Source organism: Kogia breviceps, chromosome 7 (genome assembly GCF_026419965.1).
Source record: "Kogia breviceps isolate mKogBre1 chromosome 7, mKogBre1 haplotype 1, whole genome shotgun sequence".
In the NCBI taxonomy this organism is placed as follows: domain Eukaryota; kingdom Metazoa; phylum Chordata; class Mammalia; order Artiodactyla; family Physeteridae; genus Kogia; species Kogia breviceps.
The window spans coordinates 76,320,965-76,333,706 of NC_081316.1; the positions used below are offsets into that span (position 1 = coordinate 76,320,965).

At 36.4% G+C, this 12,742-nt stretch overlaps 1 protein-coding gene across 5 annotated transcripts in view; it reads left to right on the top strand.

The window, feature by feature from the left end:
* Positions 1-12,742, top strand: part of SBF2 (SET binding factor 2) — a 502,981-nt gene that overhangs the window by 438,284 nt on the left and 51,955 nt on the right. For all 5 annotated transcript variants that reach the window (XM_067038634.1, XM_059069141.2, XM_067038638.1 and 2 more), the window contains exons 23-26: positions 952-1,079; positions 2,685-2,860; positions 5,338-5,483; positions 7,686-7,884. In XM_067038634.1, the coding sequence (XP_066894735.1) occupies positions 952-1,079; positions 2,685-2,860; positions 5,338-5,483; positions 7,686-7,884 (649 nt within the window). The remainder of the gene's footprint in view (positions 1-951; positions 1,080-2,684; positions 2,861-5,337; positions 5,484-7,685; positions 7,885-12,742) is intronic.

Sequence of the window (12,742 nt, forward strand, 5' to 3'; positions counted from 1 at the left end):
GACTTTCCTCCCCCGTGGGGAACTGTGAGCTCTCCAAGGGAAGCTTCATGTGTGCTACTTCTTTTCTAGATGCTCATCTTCATACCCTCAGGTGGTTGATAAATAATTATTTGTATTTTTCCCTTTCTTGCTTTAATATTTAAACTCCTGAAAATCTTGGGCCTAAGCCCAATCATATATCTTCTGAAGGCACATATACATAGTATAGCACCTTTATACAGAAACAAACTTTAACAATCTTTTCTCTTTTGCTTTATTATTACATTAAATATGATAAATGTCTTTTCAATATTTGAAGATACTTCTTTTCTTCTGTATAAAACCTACCCTTCCTATAAGATACCTTAAACCAGATGATCTTGTGTGGCACATAATAGGCTGGGGAACTAGAATGAAGACCGGCAGGCGGGGACAGTTCCTTCACTCCAGGAAAGGATTGTTTCTCAGGAATGAATTGCCATGCAACAAAATTAATGAATGCGATTCTAGAGTCATGGCACTTTCTTTCACTGCATTCCTGAACACTGTCCTCTCCAGACACATTTCTCTGGCAGAAGCTGGTGAAATGAGTGCAGAGACTCTAGAAAAGAGCTGTTCGGGCTTCCCTGGTGGCGCAGTGGTTAAGAATCCGCCTGCCAGTGCAGGGGGCACAGGTTCGAGCCCTGGTCCGGAAAGATCCCACATGCCGTGGGGCAACTAAGCCCGTGAGCCACAATTACTGAGCCTGAGCTCTAGAGCCCGCGAGCCACAACTACTGAGCCCACGCACCACAACTACTGAAGCCTGCATGCCTAGAGCCTGTGCTCCGCAACAAGAGAAGCCACCACAATGAGAAGCCCACATGCAGCAATGAAGACCCAATGCAGCCAAAAATAAATAAATAAATTTATTTTTTAAAAAGAAATGAGCTGTAAAGTACTGTTGCTTAGTCTGTACCCTGTCTTCCTATAGTTGGTGAGCAGACAGTTGTGCGAAGTTTTCCCATTGCCTCCATCACCAAGGAGAAGAAGATTGCAGTGCAGAACCAGCTACAACAGAACATGCAAGAAGGACTGCAGATCACATCAGCATCTTTTCAGGTATTAAGAAAGGGAGCCATTCATCTGCTGTTTAAAAGTTTTCTACAAATGATGTCATGGCCACTTTCTTTTGATCATATGGTCAGGAGTTAGAGGATGAGGAGAATGAGAGGGTCTGAGAGGGTAATCTTTGATTGAGTCAACTTTTGAATGGTATTGGATTTAATCCTCCATTTCCTGAGCCCTGCGGTCAACTCAGAGTAATAACAGATTATCTGTCGATATTCAGTGATCTTAGAAATTCAGACACACACAATTGACTCTTATTCTGTGCCAAGTCATACCTCAGTTTGTGTTTGATAAAGCCTTTAGACAGAAAGCGTCTCTTGGGATCTATTTCAGAAGGAAATGCTCTGTGGCTGTTCTGTGGAAGAGGTAGAGCTCTGAGAATTATAGCTAGGTCTAAGGTTCTAACTAAGTAACCCCTGATGAAGCAAAGGTTTTTTCAGGGAGCTCTGAACGTATCAGAACTTGTGAAATTATTGATGCAAACCAGACACTTGGAAGAGTGATCTTTTCTTAGTTTTCCTTTTTTTATAATTCTCGGTCTGCGACATTGTGCTCTTCTCACTCTTCCTGCCTAGTCTCTGACTTCTCAGATTTTCAGGGGTTCCAGTTCTTGCCTCGTTCCTTCCAGGCAAGAAGCCCTCCCTAGTACCTCCATATGCTAATTGTGCGAAATGTAAGTCTGCTGATCTCTAGGCCCAGACCTTCTCTGGTCACCTGAGAGCACTGACCTCCTAGAGATTTCTTCACTATTCCAATTGCCAAAGGACTCTAAACTAGAATGCTGCATGGGTCTACTGGCTAGGATTCTAGTCAAACTGAATTTTTTCTTCCTAGATTTACAGTATCTCTGGGTAGGAAGAGACCTTCTTAGGCCAAATTCCCTATCTAGAACCAACAGTTAATAAATGAGAAGGACATGTTTCCTACTCCAGCCACTATAAGTTACTTTCCCTATCCCATCATAGAAAAAATAGTTTTGAATTCCCTGGCGGTCCGATGGTTAGGACTCTGTGCTTTCACTGCCGAGGGCCTGGGTTCACTCTCTGGTCAGGAAACTAAGATCCCACAAGTCGTGCAATTCAACCAAAAAAAAAAAAAAAAAGAAATTGAAAAAGATAGTCTTTTTTTTTTTTTTTTTTTTTTTTTTTGCAGTACGCAGGCCTCTCACTGTTGTGGCCTCTCCTGTTGCGGAGCACAGGCTCCGGATGCGCAGGCTCAGCAGCCATGGCTCACGGGCCCAGCCGCTCCGCGGCATGTGGGATCTTCCCGGACCGGGGCACAAACCTGTGTCCCCTGCATGGCAGGTGGACTCCCAACCACTGTGCCACCAGGGAAGCCCCTGAAAAGATAGTCTTAAAGAAACTCAACTTCAAGATACACAATTTTCCTTGCCAACTAACCATCTATAACAAGTAAACCTTCTGAGCCTTTTTTATTTTTGAAATTTTTAAATTTTATTGCATGATATCCAAGGTCCCTTCAACTTTGAAACTCTTGCCATTTATTATTATTATTTTTTTGTTATTTCAGTAATTTGGGGGAAGCTATCTGGAAATCCTTAATGTTTCTAATATGTTTAATTTCTTTTGTCCCTAGTTGATTAAAGTAGCATTTGATGAAGAAGTGAGTCCAGAAGTAGTAGAGATCTTTAAAAAACAGCTGATGAAGTTTCGTTATCCTCAGTCCATTTTTACCACCTTTGCTTTTGCTGCGGGACAAACTACCCCACAAATAATTTTACCCAAGCAGAAGGAAAAGAACACTTCCTTTCGGTAAGAAGACAAGTTTCTTCATTTCAGCCCTCCCATAGTTGACTGTCAGGTGAAGTGACCTATCTTTTGGGTCCGTATGTGACTGTTCTTTTTGTTTGCTGTTTTGTCACACCCATTGAACCAAGCTCAGGAGTTATGGAACAGCAGCATCAATATATGTAACAATCATGTCCATTGCTCATGATGCATTTTTAGAATGTGAAATTCTGTTTTCCCTTTTTCCTGTACTGATCGCTTTCTAACTTCAGTTTTCATTAATATCCAGGCCTAGTAGGCAGTTTTGCTCTGGTCTAGAGATGAGAATGTTTATTTTTTTCTTTTTCTTTTTTTTGTAACTTTTTATTTAGATATAATTTCAAATTATAGAAAAGTTACAACATAGTACAAAGGATTCCTATATACCCTTTACCCAGATTCACCAGTTGTTTGTTTTATTCCATTTTCTTTATCATTTTCTCTCATATACATATTTTTTCTAAACCATTTGAGTTACGTATATAATGCCCCTTTATCCTTAAATACATCAGTATACATTTCCTAAGAACAAAGACATTATCTTATATAACCACAGTACAGGAATCACAACCAGGAAATTTAATTGTCATAAAACTTCTACCTAACCCAGATTCCATATTCAAATTTTGCTTATGAGCCTTTACAGCTACTTTTTTTTCCTGTCTGGTACAGGATCCAATCCAGGATCAGGCATTGCATTTACTTGTCATATTTCTTTAGTAGGAATCCTTATTTTCTGATGAAAATGTTGAGGAACTCATATTGAAACTTTTAAATTTCAGTTATTACAAAATAACAATTGCTTTAAAATTCTCTTCAGTTAGTGATAAAATATAAGGCTTAACATTTCAGTCCATTCATCATCAAACACCTGGAATTTGGGCATCTGCTAGTACAAATTACATATGAGGGAGTACTCTGCAGATTTTGGAGAAAAGGCCTTCCTTTTGCCTGAAAGTGGGGTAGGTTGGGCATTATAGGTGATTTGAAGTCACAGACAGTATGTCATTTCTAAACTGCATAGCTCGCTGCTTGTACCGTTGTTACCTGGTAAGCAGAGGAGACCACGTATAGCCAGATATGAGATGCTGAAGAAGTATTGGCTTTCTAGCCAATTACAATGGTGAGCCAAGCATCTTATCTTAGCACTGTGGGGTCACAGGGGAGCCTATGATAGTCATTATCTCAGCCCTCTATGGAAGAAACAGAGCTTTGTATGGTGTTTTATGTTTAGAAACTGTCGGGGTGGGGTTGGTTATATATATCTATAAAATCAAGCTGATTCTGTCAAGCTACAACAGAGATATAGCAATTTTAAATTTTAAAATATCTTAGAATTGTCTTGCATATATAAAACAAAAGATACAGCTCTAGCTGGAAAAAATTCAAAAATCCCATTGAGTTTAAGTTACACCTGAAGTGATTCACAATAGGCTTAATTTAGGAAATATCAGTATTCTGTGGTTTCTAACAACTATGTAAAACATGCTCATAACCCTCAGGTTTATACTTCAGATCACTAAAGACAAGGTCTGGTAAAACTATTTGACAATATTTGACAATAAAAGAATCCTTACCACCTTTCTTCGAATGACAAGAAAACACAAAAAGAGTTCTGTTATTTGCAATAAAGAAGAACATAATCAAAAACAATCTTACTTGAAACCTTCATCTCAATATGATTATTCATGAAATAGGTTCTTTGTTTAATTCTTTGAATTGTTCATATCTATACCCAGAATTTCTATCAGCAAGAAAAAGTAAACCATTTAAATAAATAAAGGACTTTTAGGTCCAAATGACTTAAATCCTAGTTTCTTAATTAAAGCTGATTCTCAAAAGGACACTCAAATTTCTGGTTTCTTATTTTTTTCTCCTCTCAAACAGGGGGATGATTTTATCCTTTTCTATATCTCAGAAGGCTTCTAGTGTCAGAAGGCAGGACACCACACATACACATTTAAAACCCTTAAGAAATAAGTAAAGGTGTTGCCAGTTACAGTTGTCAAGATCTTAAAGAAAAACGTATGAGTTAGTAGAGAATTTGAATGAGCAGAGGAGGCAGGCTGGCTTTCCAGGAGGAAAGCAGGAGGACTTCCGCAGGCATAGTCTATGGGAACTGGCGGGGGCAGTGGCATGGATAAGCAGAGTGGGTTAGGGGCATGCTTGACCAAAAAGCCAAACTGAGGAGTTTAGATGGGGCATGATAAGTAGTTTCTGTCCCACTCTAGGTTCTTGCACTTTTTGCCTAAAACGGTGTCCTGATGACAGCAGTGTTTTATGGGGAATTAGTCTGCTGACATATAAAAAATGATCTAAAGAAAGAGAGGCTTAATGAAGGTCTGGACAATGCTAGGGGCTGTGGGAATAGAGAAGAAACAAGTTGAGCAACATAGGTATCAAAAAATATAAGTGGCATCTTCACATTAAATTGACATTCTCTTTGGTTTTGTGACTTGTAGCACCTTCTCAAAAACAATTGTGAAAGGTGCCAAAAGGGCAGGGAAAATGACAATTGGGCGGCAGTATTTATTGAAGAGGAGGACAGGGACAATTGTGGAAGAGAGAGTGAACCGTCCTGGATGGAATGAAGAGGATGACATATCTGGTATGTGAGAACTTGTTTTTCCTTCATGAATGAACTTTATATCTTTCTTCTTATATAAGAACAAGAGACTAAGACATGGTTGCACTTAAACCTGACTCTCAAAAACCTAGATCTGTCTAATAAGATGGGAGGCACTTACCAGCTTCTCAGAACTGAAAAAAAAATTTTTTTATTTTCCCAATATTCCATTGTTCAGAATAGATTTTGTTAAGTTATATTCCTCCTCTACCAAATCCATAGAGCTGATTGGCCACTGTTATGTGGGTCTCATTAAAGGGAGAAAGAAAGAAAACCTGCTACCTAGAAAATTTAGGTATAAAGTAGTCCCCCATACCTCACTGTTATGGAATAAGAATAAGGAAATAAGGGCATTAAATATTCAAAGTTGAAGATTTGAGGTTTTGGTAAGAACATTGTGGGTGCTCTTAATCAAAATGGGGGGCTTGGGCTTCCCTGGTGGCGCGTTGGTTGAGAGTCCACCTGCCGATGCAGGGGACACAGGTTCGTACCCCGGTCTGGGAAGATCCCACATGCCGTGGATCGGCTGGGCCCATGAGCCATGGCTGCTGAGCCTGTGCTCCACAACGGGAGAGGCCACAACAGTGAGAGGCCTGCGTACCACAAAAAAAAAAAAAAAATGGGGGGCTTAAGATGAAGGCATTCTTAGATGATAAGAAAAAAGTGCCTGCTTAATACTTAAAAGAGCAGAATCTGGGAAGCTGAGATAACTCTCAGTCAGGAAAATAAAGACAGAAAACTAGCAGCAAAAGTTATTCCTTAACCTAGTGTCAAGTATGCTTATGGAATTAACACTAGAGAGAATCTGATCTAATAGAGAGGATGCCATTGTACTCTTTTCTTTCTCAGGCTCTTAGACTCAATCAGTGATGATACAACTGCTACTTTTACTCCTACTAATCACAACAAGAACATTTTAAAGAAAGAAACCTCATCTTTAGAGAGATCACTAGCTAAAGGTCTCCATTTCAGTATGTGTATCTACGGGCTTGCCTCTGAGGGCAGTGAAAAGACAATTTATTGGAACCCTGGCTTCTCACAGTCACATGGAAAGCCATACAAAAACTACTGCTACCCCTCACTATTGACTTCTAATTCGAAGATTTTATGATTTCACAGAACAAAAACTTATTCTATGATAGTTATTCCACCAAAAGACCAAATTATATAACGCTCTTTGCTCCTCTGAAGATAAGAGGCCAACACAAATAAAACTGATACCTAATGATATATTTGCATTGTGAAGTTCACAAACTAAAGCACAAAGTCTTATAGAGATAAGCTGAGTTTTTTTTTTTTCCTTTTAATGGAAGAGAGCCATATCATTCCCTTTGACTTTAGAACTTTGAGTACATTTCCAAAAACTTTGAAAGCTTAATTTGACTTCTCTCACTTTAAAAATAAACAGGGAAGTAAGTAAAGATGGTCTTTAACATGGAAAAAAAAATTTTTTTTTAGTTAGAACATGCAGTACCAATTAGGAATGTTGTTTTTTAAAAAATCCTCCCTAAAATACTTCATTATTGGGTAAATTCTTCCAACATCTAAAATCTTAAAGGATTCTGTAACTTGCGATTGCAAAATTGTGAGGGAGTTTCCCATATATACCACATCCTCTGACAAAATATAACTTCCACCAAATACAACTCCTTCATATCTAAGAAAGGTCGTTTCCCACTAGTGAACTTCTGCTTAATCTAAAAATTTCTAATAAAAATTTATGCTGTTTGAAGTTAACTGAAACCTGGAATGATAAGTTTGTGTGGTGATCATGTTAGAGATCAGTTTTACTGACAGGTTAGTCTCTCACAAAGTATGAGTGTTTATTCTATAGAGTCCTAAACAGAAATCACTCCAGGTGGACATTTATAAGCAAGCCTGACTGAAACAGAAAAATATGGGTAATGAATTCAAAATCATATTGTTTTTAGAAATTTTGAGTTAATTTCCCTGACATTTTGAGTTAGTTGAGCTCTTGATATTTTATTTCCTGACTATTACAGTTTTAATTTATGTTTAAGCATAATGATTCCTCAGAGAAGTTACATGATTTAATTTTGGTATACATAGCACCTCTAGCCCTAATATAAACCTCTCTTGCTTAAGGATCCTCTTCAGAAGGAAGTTTTTAATCCTCTACTTTGAGCTATATCATTTCTTCAAAACCTGTTTCTGCCATCACAGTTTCAGATGATAGTGAACTCCCCACAAGTACCACCCTGAAGGCTTCGGAGAAATCTACAATGGAACAGTTAGTGGAAAAAGCTTGTTTCAGAGACTATCAGCGTTTAGGTTTGGGAACCATAAGTAGCAGCTCTTCTCGCTCAAAACCAGAGTACTTTCGAATCACTGCCTCCAACAGGATGTATTCACTCTGCCGGAGGTAAGTCTGTTGGTGGTGTCCAAAAAGAGACCTTTCCTTCCTTCCATTTGAATCTTGAATGGGCTATTTGCATCCATAGCACAGAGAGAAAGAGAAATGCTAGAAAACAGGAGCAAGGTGTCCGGGGGTATGTGTTTTTAAGGGACACTTTTTATGCAGCATGTGCAAGCATCTCACTGACATTCTCAGAAGTACAGTTATATCACTGAACAGTGCCTATATTAGATCAGAAAGTGACTGGTAAAAGTTTTTGTCCGCTTTGTGAATTTCCCGTATTTGTCTTTCTCTTCCCATTTGCCTCTCTTCTAACATGTCTGAGATAACTTGAGTAAGAATAGAATTTGTCCAGGCAGAGAGGAGAGATGAAAATCTGCTATAGGTCAGGGGTCTGCAAACTTTTTCTTTAAAGGGCCAAATAGTACATATTTTCAGTTTTGCAGGGTATATGTTCTCTCATTGCAACTACTCAACTCTGCCACTGTAGAGTCTACATACAACTCTGTATGTAGACGGTACATAAATAAATGGGCAAGGCCAGTTTTGGCCCACAGGCTGTAATTTGCTAACCCAAGTGTAGGTAGGGTTTCCTTATGCTATCTAATTAGAATATTTTCAGGAGATATTACTTAAAGAATGTAAATGAACACATTTTCTTTTTTCTGTTCTTTTGTCTATTGCTGTTTTATATATCTGTTAAGCCCTATTCCATGCTTTATATCTTTTAAAACTACATTTCTACCATCCACAAGTTTAATCATTTTCATTTCCAGGTAAATTCTATTCTTTGCATTTATAAATTCCTGGTTTGATTAAATACAATAATGCTGTGAAAGTACTTTGTAAGTTGTAAGCCTTGTACATATTTTAGAAAGCTGCCTTAATGTTACTATTAGTTTCAATCCTACTGTTCTCAAAGAACTATAGATATCTCATTTTAAATGACAATTTAAATGTACAAATACCAATGTGAAACAAATTGGGAACATAGTGTGAGATTTGGTACAAATAAAATCTTTGCATTAAGTACTGAAAGGCTATGATTTTGTTGAGTATGCAGTAATTTTCCTGATACTCTGTCATTCTAACTAATTCTCTTTGTATGTAAGTGTAAGCGAAGGTGTAAGGTGTGATGTCCTACTATTTGAGAAGCTTGCTATCAAAATCGTACCTGACAGTGAGAAAACAGACATTATTTATCATTTCAATCTGTCAGAAACAAAATAAAATCTTAAAAGAACACTTATTAGAACACTTATCGTAAAGAACTTATGGTGATACTAAATAACATAAATCCCTCAAGCTATTAGAAGGAAGGAAATGGAATAATAAAAAATAATCCAAAAGAAGGCAAGAAAGGAGAGAAAAGGAAGCATGGAACAGATGGGACAAATAGAAAGCAAAGAGTAAGATGGTAAATTTAAATTCAAATATATCAGTAATTATGTTACTTGTAAATTGATAAATGCTCCAATTAAAGAAAAATATAATCAGAATTTTTTTAAGCTTTATGCTGCTTTTAAGGGCTTTATCTAATGTACAAGATTACAAAAAGGTTGAAAGTGAACAGAAAGAATACACCATGCAAAACTACCTTTAAAAAAACCTATTGTCACTATATAAATGTTAAGGTAGATTTTTAAAGTAAAATTTTAATAGCAATAAAAAAGGATGGTTCATAATGACAAAAGTTTCATTTCATGCAGAATTTATTATGAACAAGTATAGTTTATTACAAGAATACAGAACTGGCTAGACAATTGAAAATTAATCGGCATAGTTCACCACATTAAAAGAATTATGAAGTGTTTTAAGTTCATTGTATACAGAAAAGCATTTTTTAAAGTGTAATATATATTTATGATTTTTTACAAAAGAACCCTAAGCAAATTGGAAATACAGGGGAAGCTCCTTAATCTCCTAAGTGTCTAAAAAAATCCTACAGCAAAAATTACTTAATGGTAAACTATTGAAAACTTGTACTCTGAGATCAGGAAAAGAATGCCCACTATCACCACTTCCAGTCAGTGTTGTACTAAAGGTCTTAGGAAGTACAAAAAGACTAGAAACATAGATAATAAAAGTCAGAAAGATTGAAAAGAAAGAAATAAAACTGTAATATTCACAGATGATCTGATTATACACATAGAAAATCTGAAGGAATCAACAGATAAACTTGTTATATTAATAAGTGAATTTAATAAGGTCACTGGTACAAGATTATACAAAATTAGTCATATATGTACCAAAAACAAATAATTAAATTATGAAATTTTAAATGATGTTATTTTGGTACTACTGATACTACTTAAAGTAGCACTAAAAAACATTAAATACTTAGGAATAAATCTAATACAAGATGTGTAAGACCTCTACATGGAACAATCAAAACAATATTAAGGATCATTGAAGATACAAATAAATAGATATTTAATGTTCTTGGACTAGAATATTCAATACTCTAAAACAGTGATTTCTTCAGACATTGATCTATAGATTCAATGCAGTCCCAATCAATATCCCAGCAAAATGTTTACAGAAATTGAAAAGATGATTCTAAGAGTTATACTAAAATGCAAAAGGCTAGAAGTAGTCAGGATAGTCTTATAGAATAACACTGCAGGATATCAAGACTTTTTATAAAGCTACAGTAATTAAGGCAGTATGGGATGTACACAGGAATAGACAAACAGACCACTGGAGCAAAATAGGGAATATAGAAATATCTCAACATATAAGAACACTGGGTTTAAGATAAAGATAGCACTTAAGAGCAGTGGATAAAAGATGTTTTTTTCAATATATGGTGCTGGATATCCATACAAGAAAAAAATTAATTTTGACCTCTACCTTACACTGCATAGACAAAAATCAATTCCCATTGATCTGTAGATCTACCCGTAAAAGGTTAAAATAATTAAAAGCTTCCAGAAGACAGGAGAATATCTTCATGACCTTGTAGTAGGGAAAGATTTAAGACAGGAAAAACACTATCCAGAAAGTAAAAAATTGATAAATTAAAAAGTCTTATATATCAGAAGACATCATTAAGAGAGTAAAAAGGCAATAACTAATGGCAGAGGATAACCTCTTTTGTGAGGATATCCTGGTGGGCAATAAATATCTGAAAAGATGCTCATATGGCTGTTAGCATAACTGATGCCATCTTTGGCCCTTACGGTTTCTCCTGTCTTTCGCTGACCCTACCAAGCACTGTACTATGCAGTGAATCACTTCTTTGTCATCAAGAGCTTTGTAGTTAATAGATATTGTTTAACGATCATTAGGACCAGGTAGCCTCTATGCTCTGTTAGTCCCCAAACAATGATGAAAACCTTCCCTTAAGTATTCCCAGTACCCATGAGACTAGTTACCTATTCATATCTCTTAACTTGAGAATGCACATCCTGTTTCCAAGCACCTACCCCCATACCCTAGGTTAACTATAAAATTGTCCCAGTGGCCCCTCAGTGGCTTGGAGTGCAGTTGAGAATGTTTCCTGATCATTATTCACCCGATCTAGATCCCACCCTGTGAGTTAGTTACCCTGTAATAAACTGATCCATTAATTATATGGAGCTGCCTGTCTGATTTTTTAGTCTCAAGATGCCTTCTCAGTTTGCTGGGTACTTCTGGTTCCCTCCATCCTCCAACAATGCTTAACCTATTAGTCTTCAGATAAATACAAATTAAAGTCCCAGTGAGACTGCTTTATACCTGCAAAAATGGCTAAAATTTATAAGACCAACAATACAAAATGCTAGTAAAAATGTTGAGCAAGTAGAACTCTTTATTGCTGGTGTGACAGTAAATTGGTTAAACATCTTTAGAAAGCTGTCTGGCAGCATCTACTAAACTTCTAGACGTGTATTGAACAGTGCACAATCTGTCATGTATCTGTTGGAAATTCTACTCTATCTAGGAATGCATATGTTCTCCCAAAAGACAACTGCAAGAATGTTCATGGCAACATGTTTCTTACATAGTCAAAAACTAGAAACTACTCAAAATCAACAATAGAAGAATAGATAAATAGTATAATCACATAGTGGGATACTACACAGCAATGAAAATGAACAGACTACAGTTATATACAAAGGCATGGATGGGTCTCATAAACATACTGTTGATCAAAAGAAGCCGGACACAAAAAAATAAATTGTATTCGTTCCTTTTTTGTTCAAAAAACAGGCAAAACTCATCCGTGTTGTTAGCAGTCAAGGATAGTAATAATCTTTGAGGAGGAAGAGGGAGAAATAGTGATTGGGGAGGTGACACAAGGGGATACTGGTTATGGTCCATTTCTTGACCTAGGTGCTAGTGATATGGATTTCTAAAAAGAAATAGAGGGCCCTAAATAATGGAACTGCTTTTCAAGTCTTCATGAATGATTATGTCTACAGCTAGGTCTCTTTATTAGTTTGTGGTATTAGAAAAATACAGCCTGTAAACTTCCTGAAGCACGGAAGTACTAGGTTTTCAGAATACTTCCAAAGTATCTCTGGTTAAGTATTAATGTCACTGATTTGTGCTCGGAAAATGGTTAACATGTTAAATTTCATGTTAGGTATATTTTACCACAATAAAAAAGTCACACAAAAAAAGACATGGATTAGAGGTTAGGAGGTTATTAATATGAAATCTCTTTGGTCTAATATTTCTAAATAAACTAAAGGAAAGAAATGCTCTGAAAGCTGCCTGTCTTCTTGTACTTAGTAATCTTTAAAAACAAGGTCTCTTGTTTGTTTTTCATTTTCCCAGCATCATATCCTGTAACTTTATGAGCTAATCTTTTTTTTAATTATCAACATGTAGTGTTAATAAAATATTTAAACGCACTTGACATTTGAACGAATTGTTT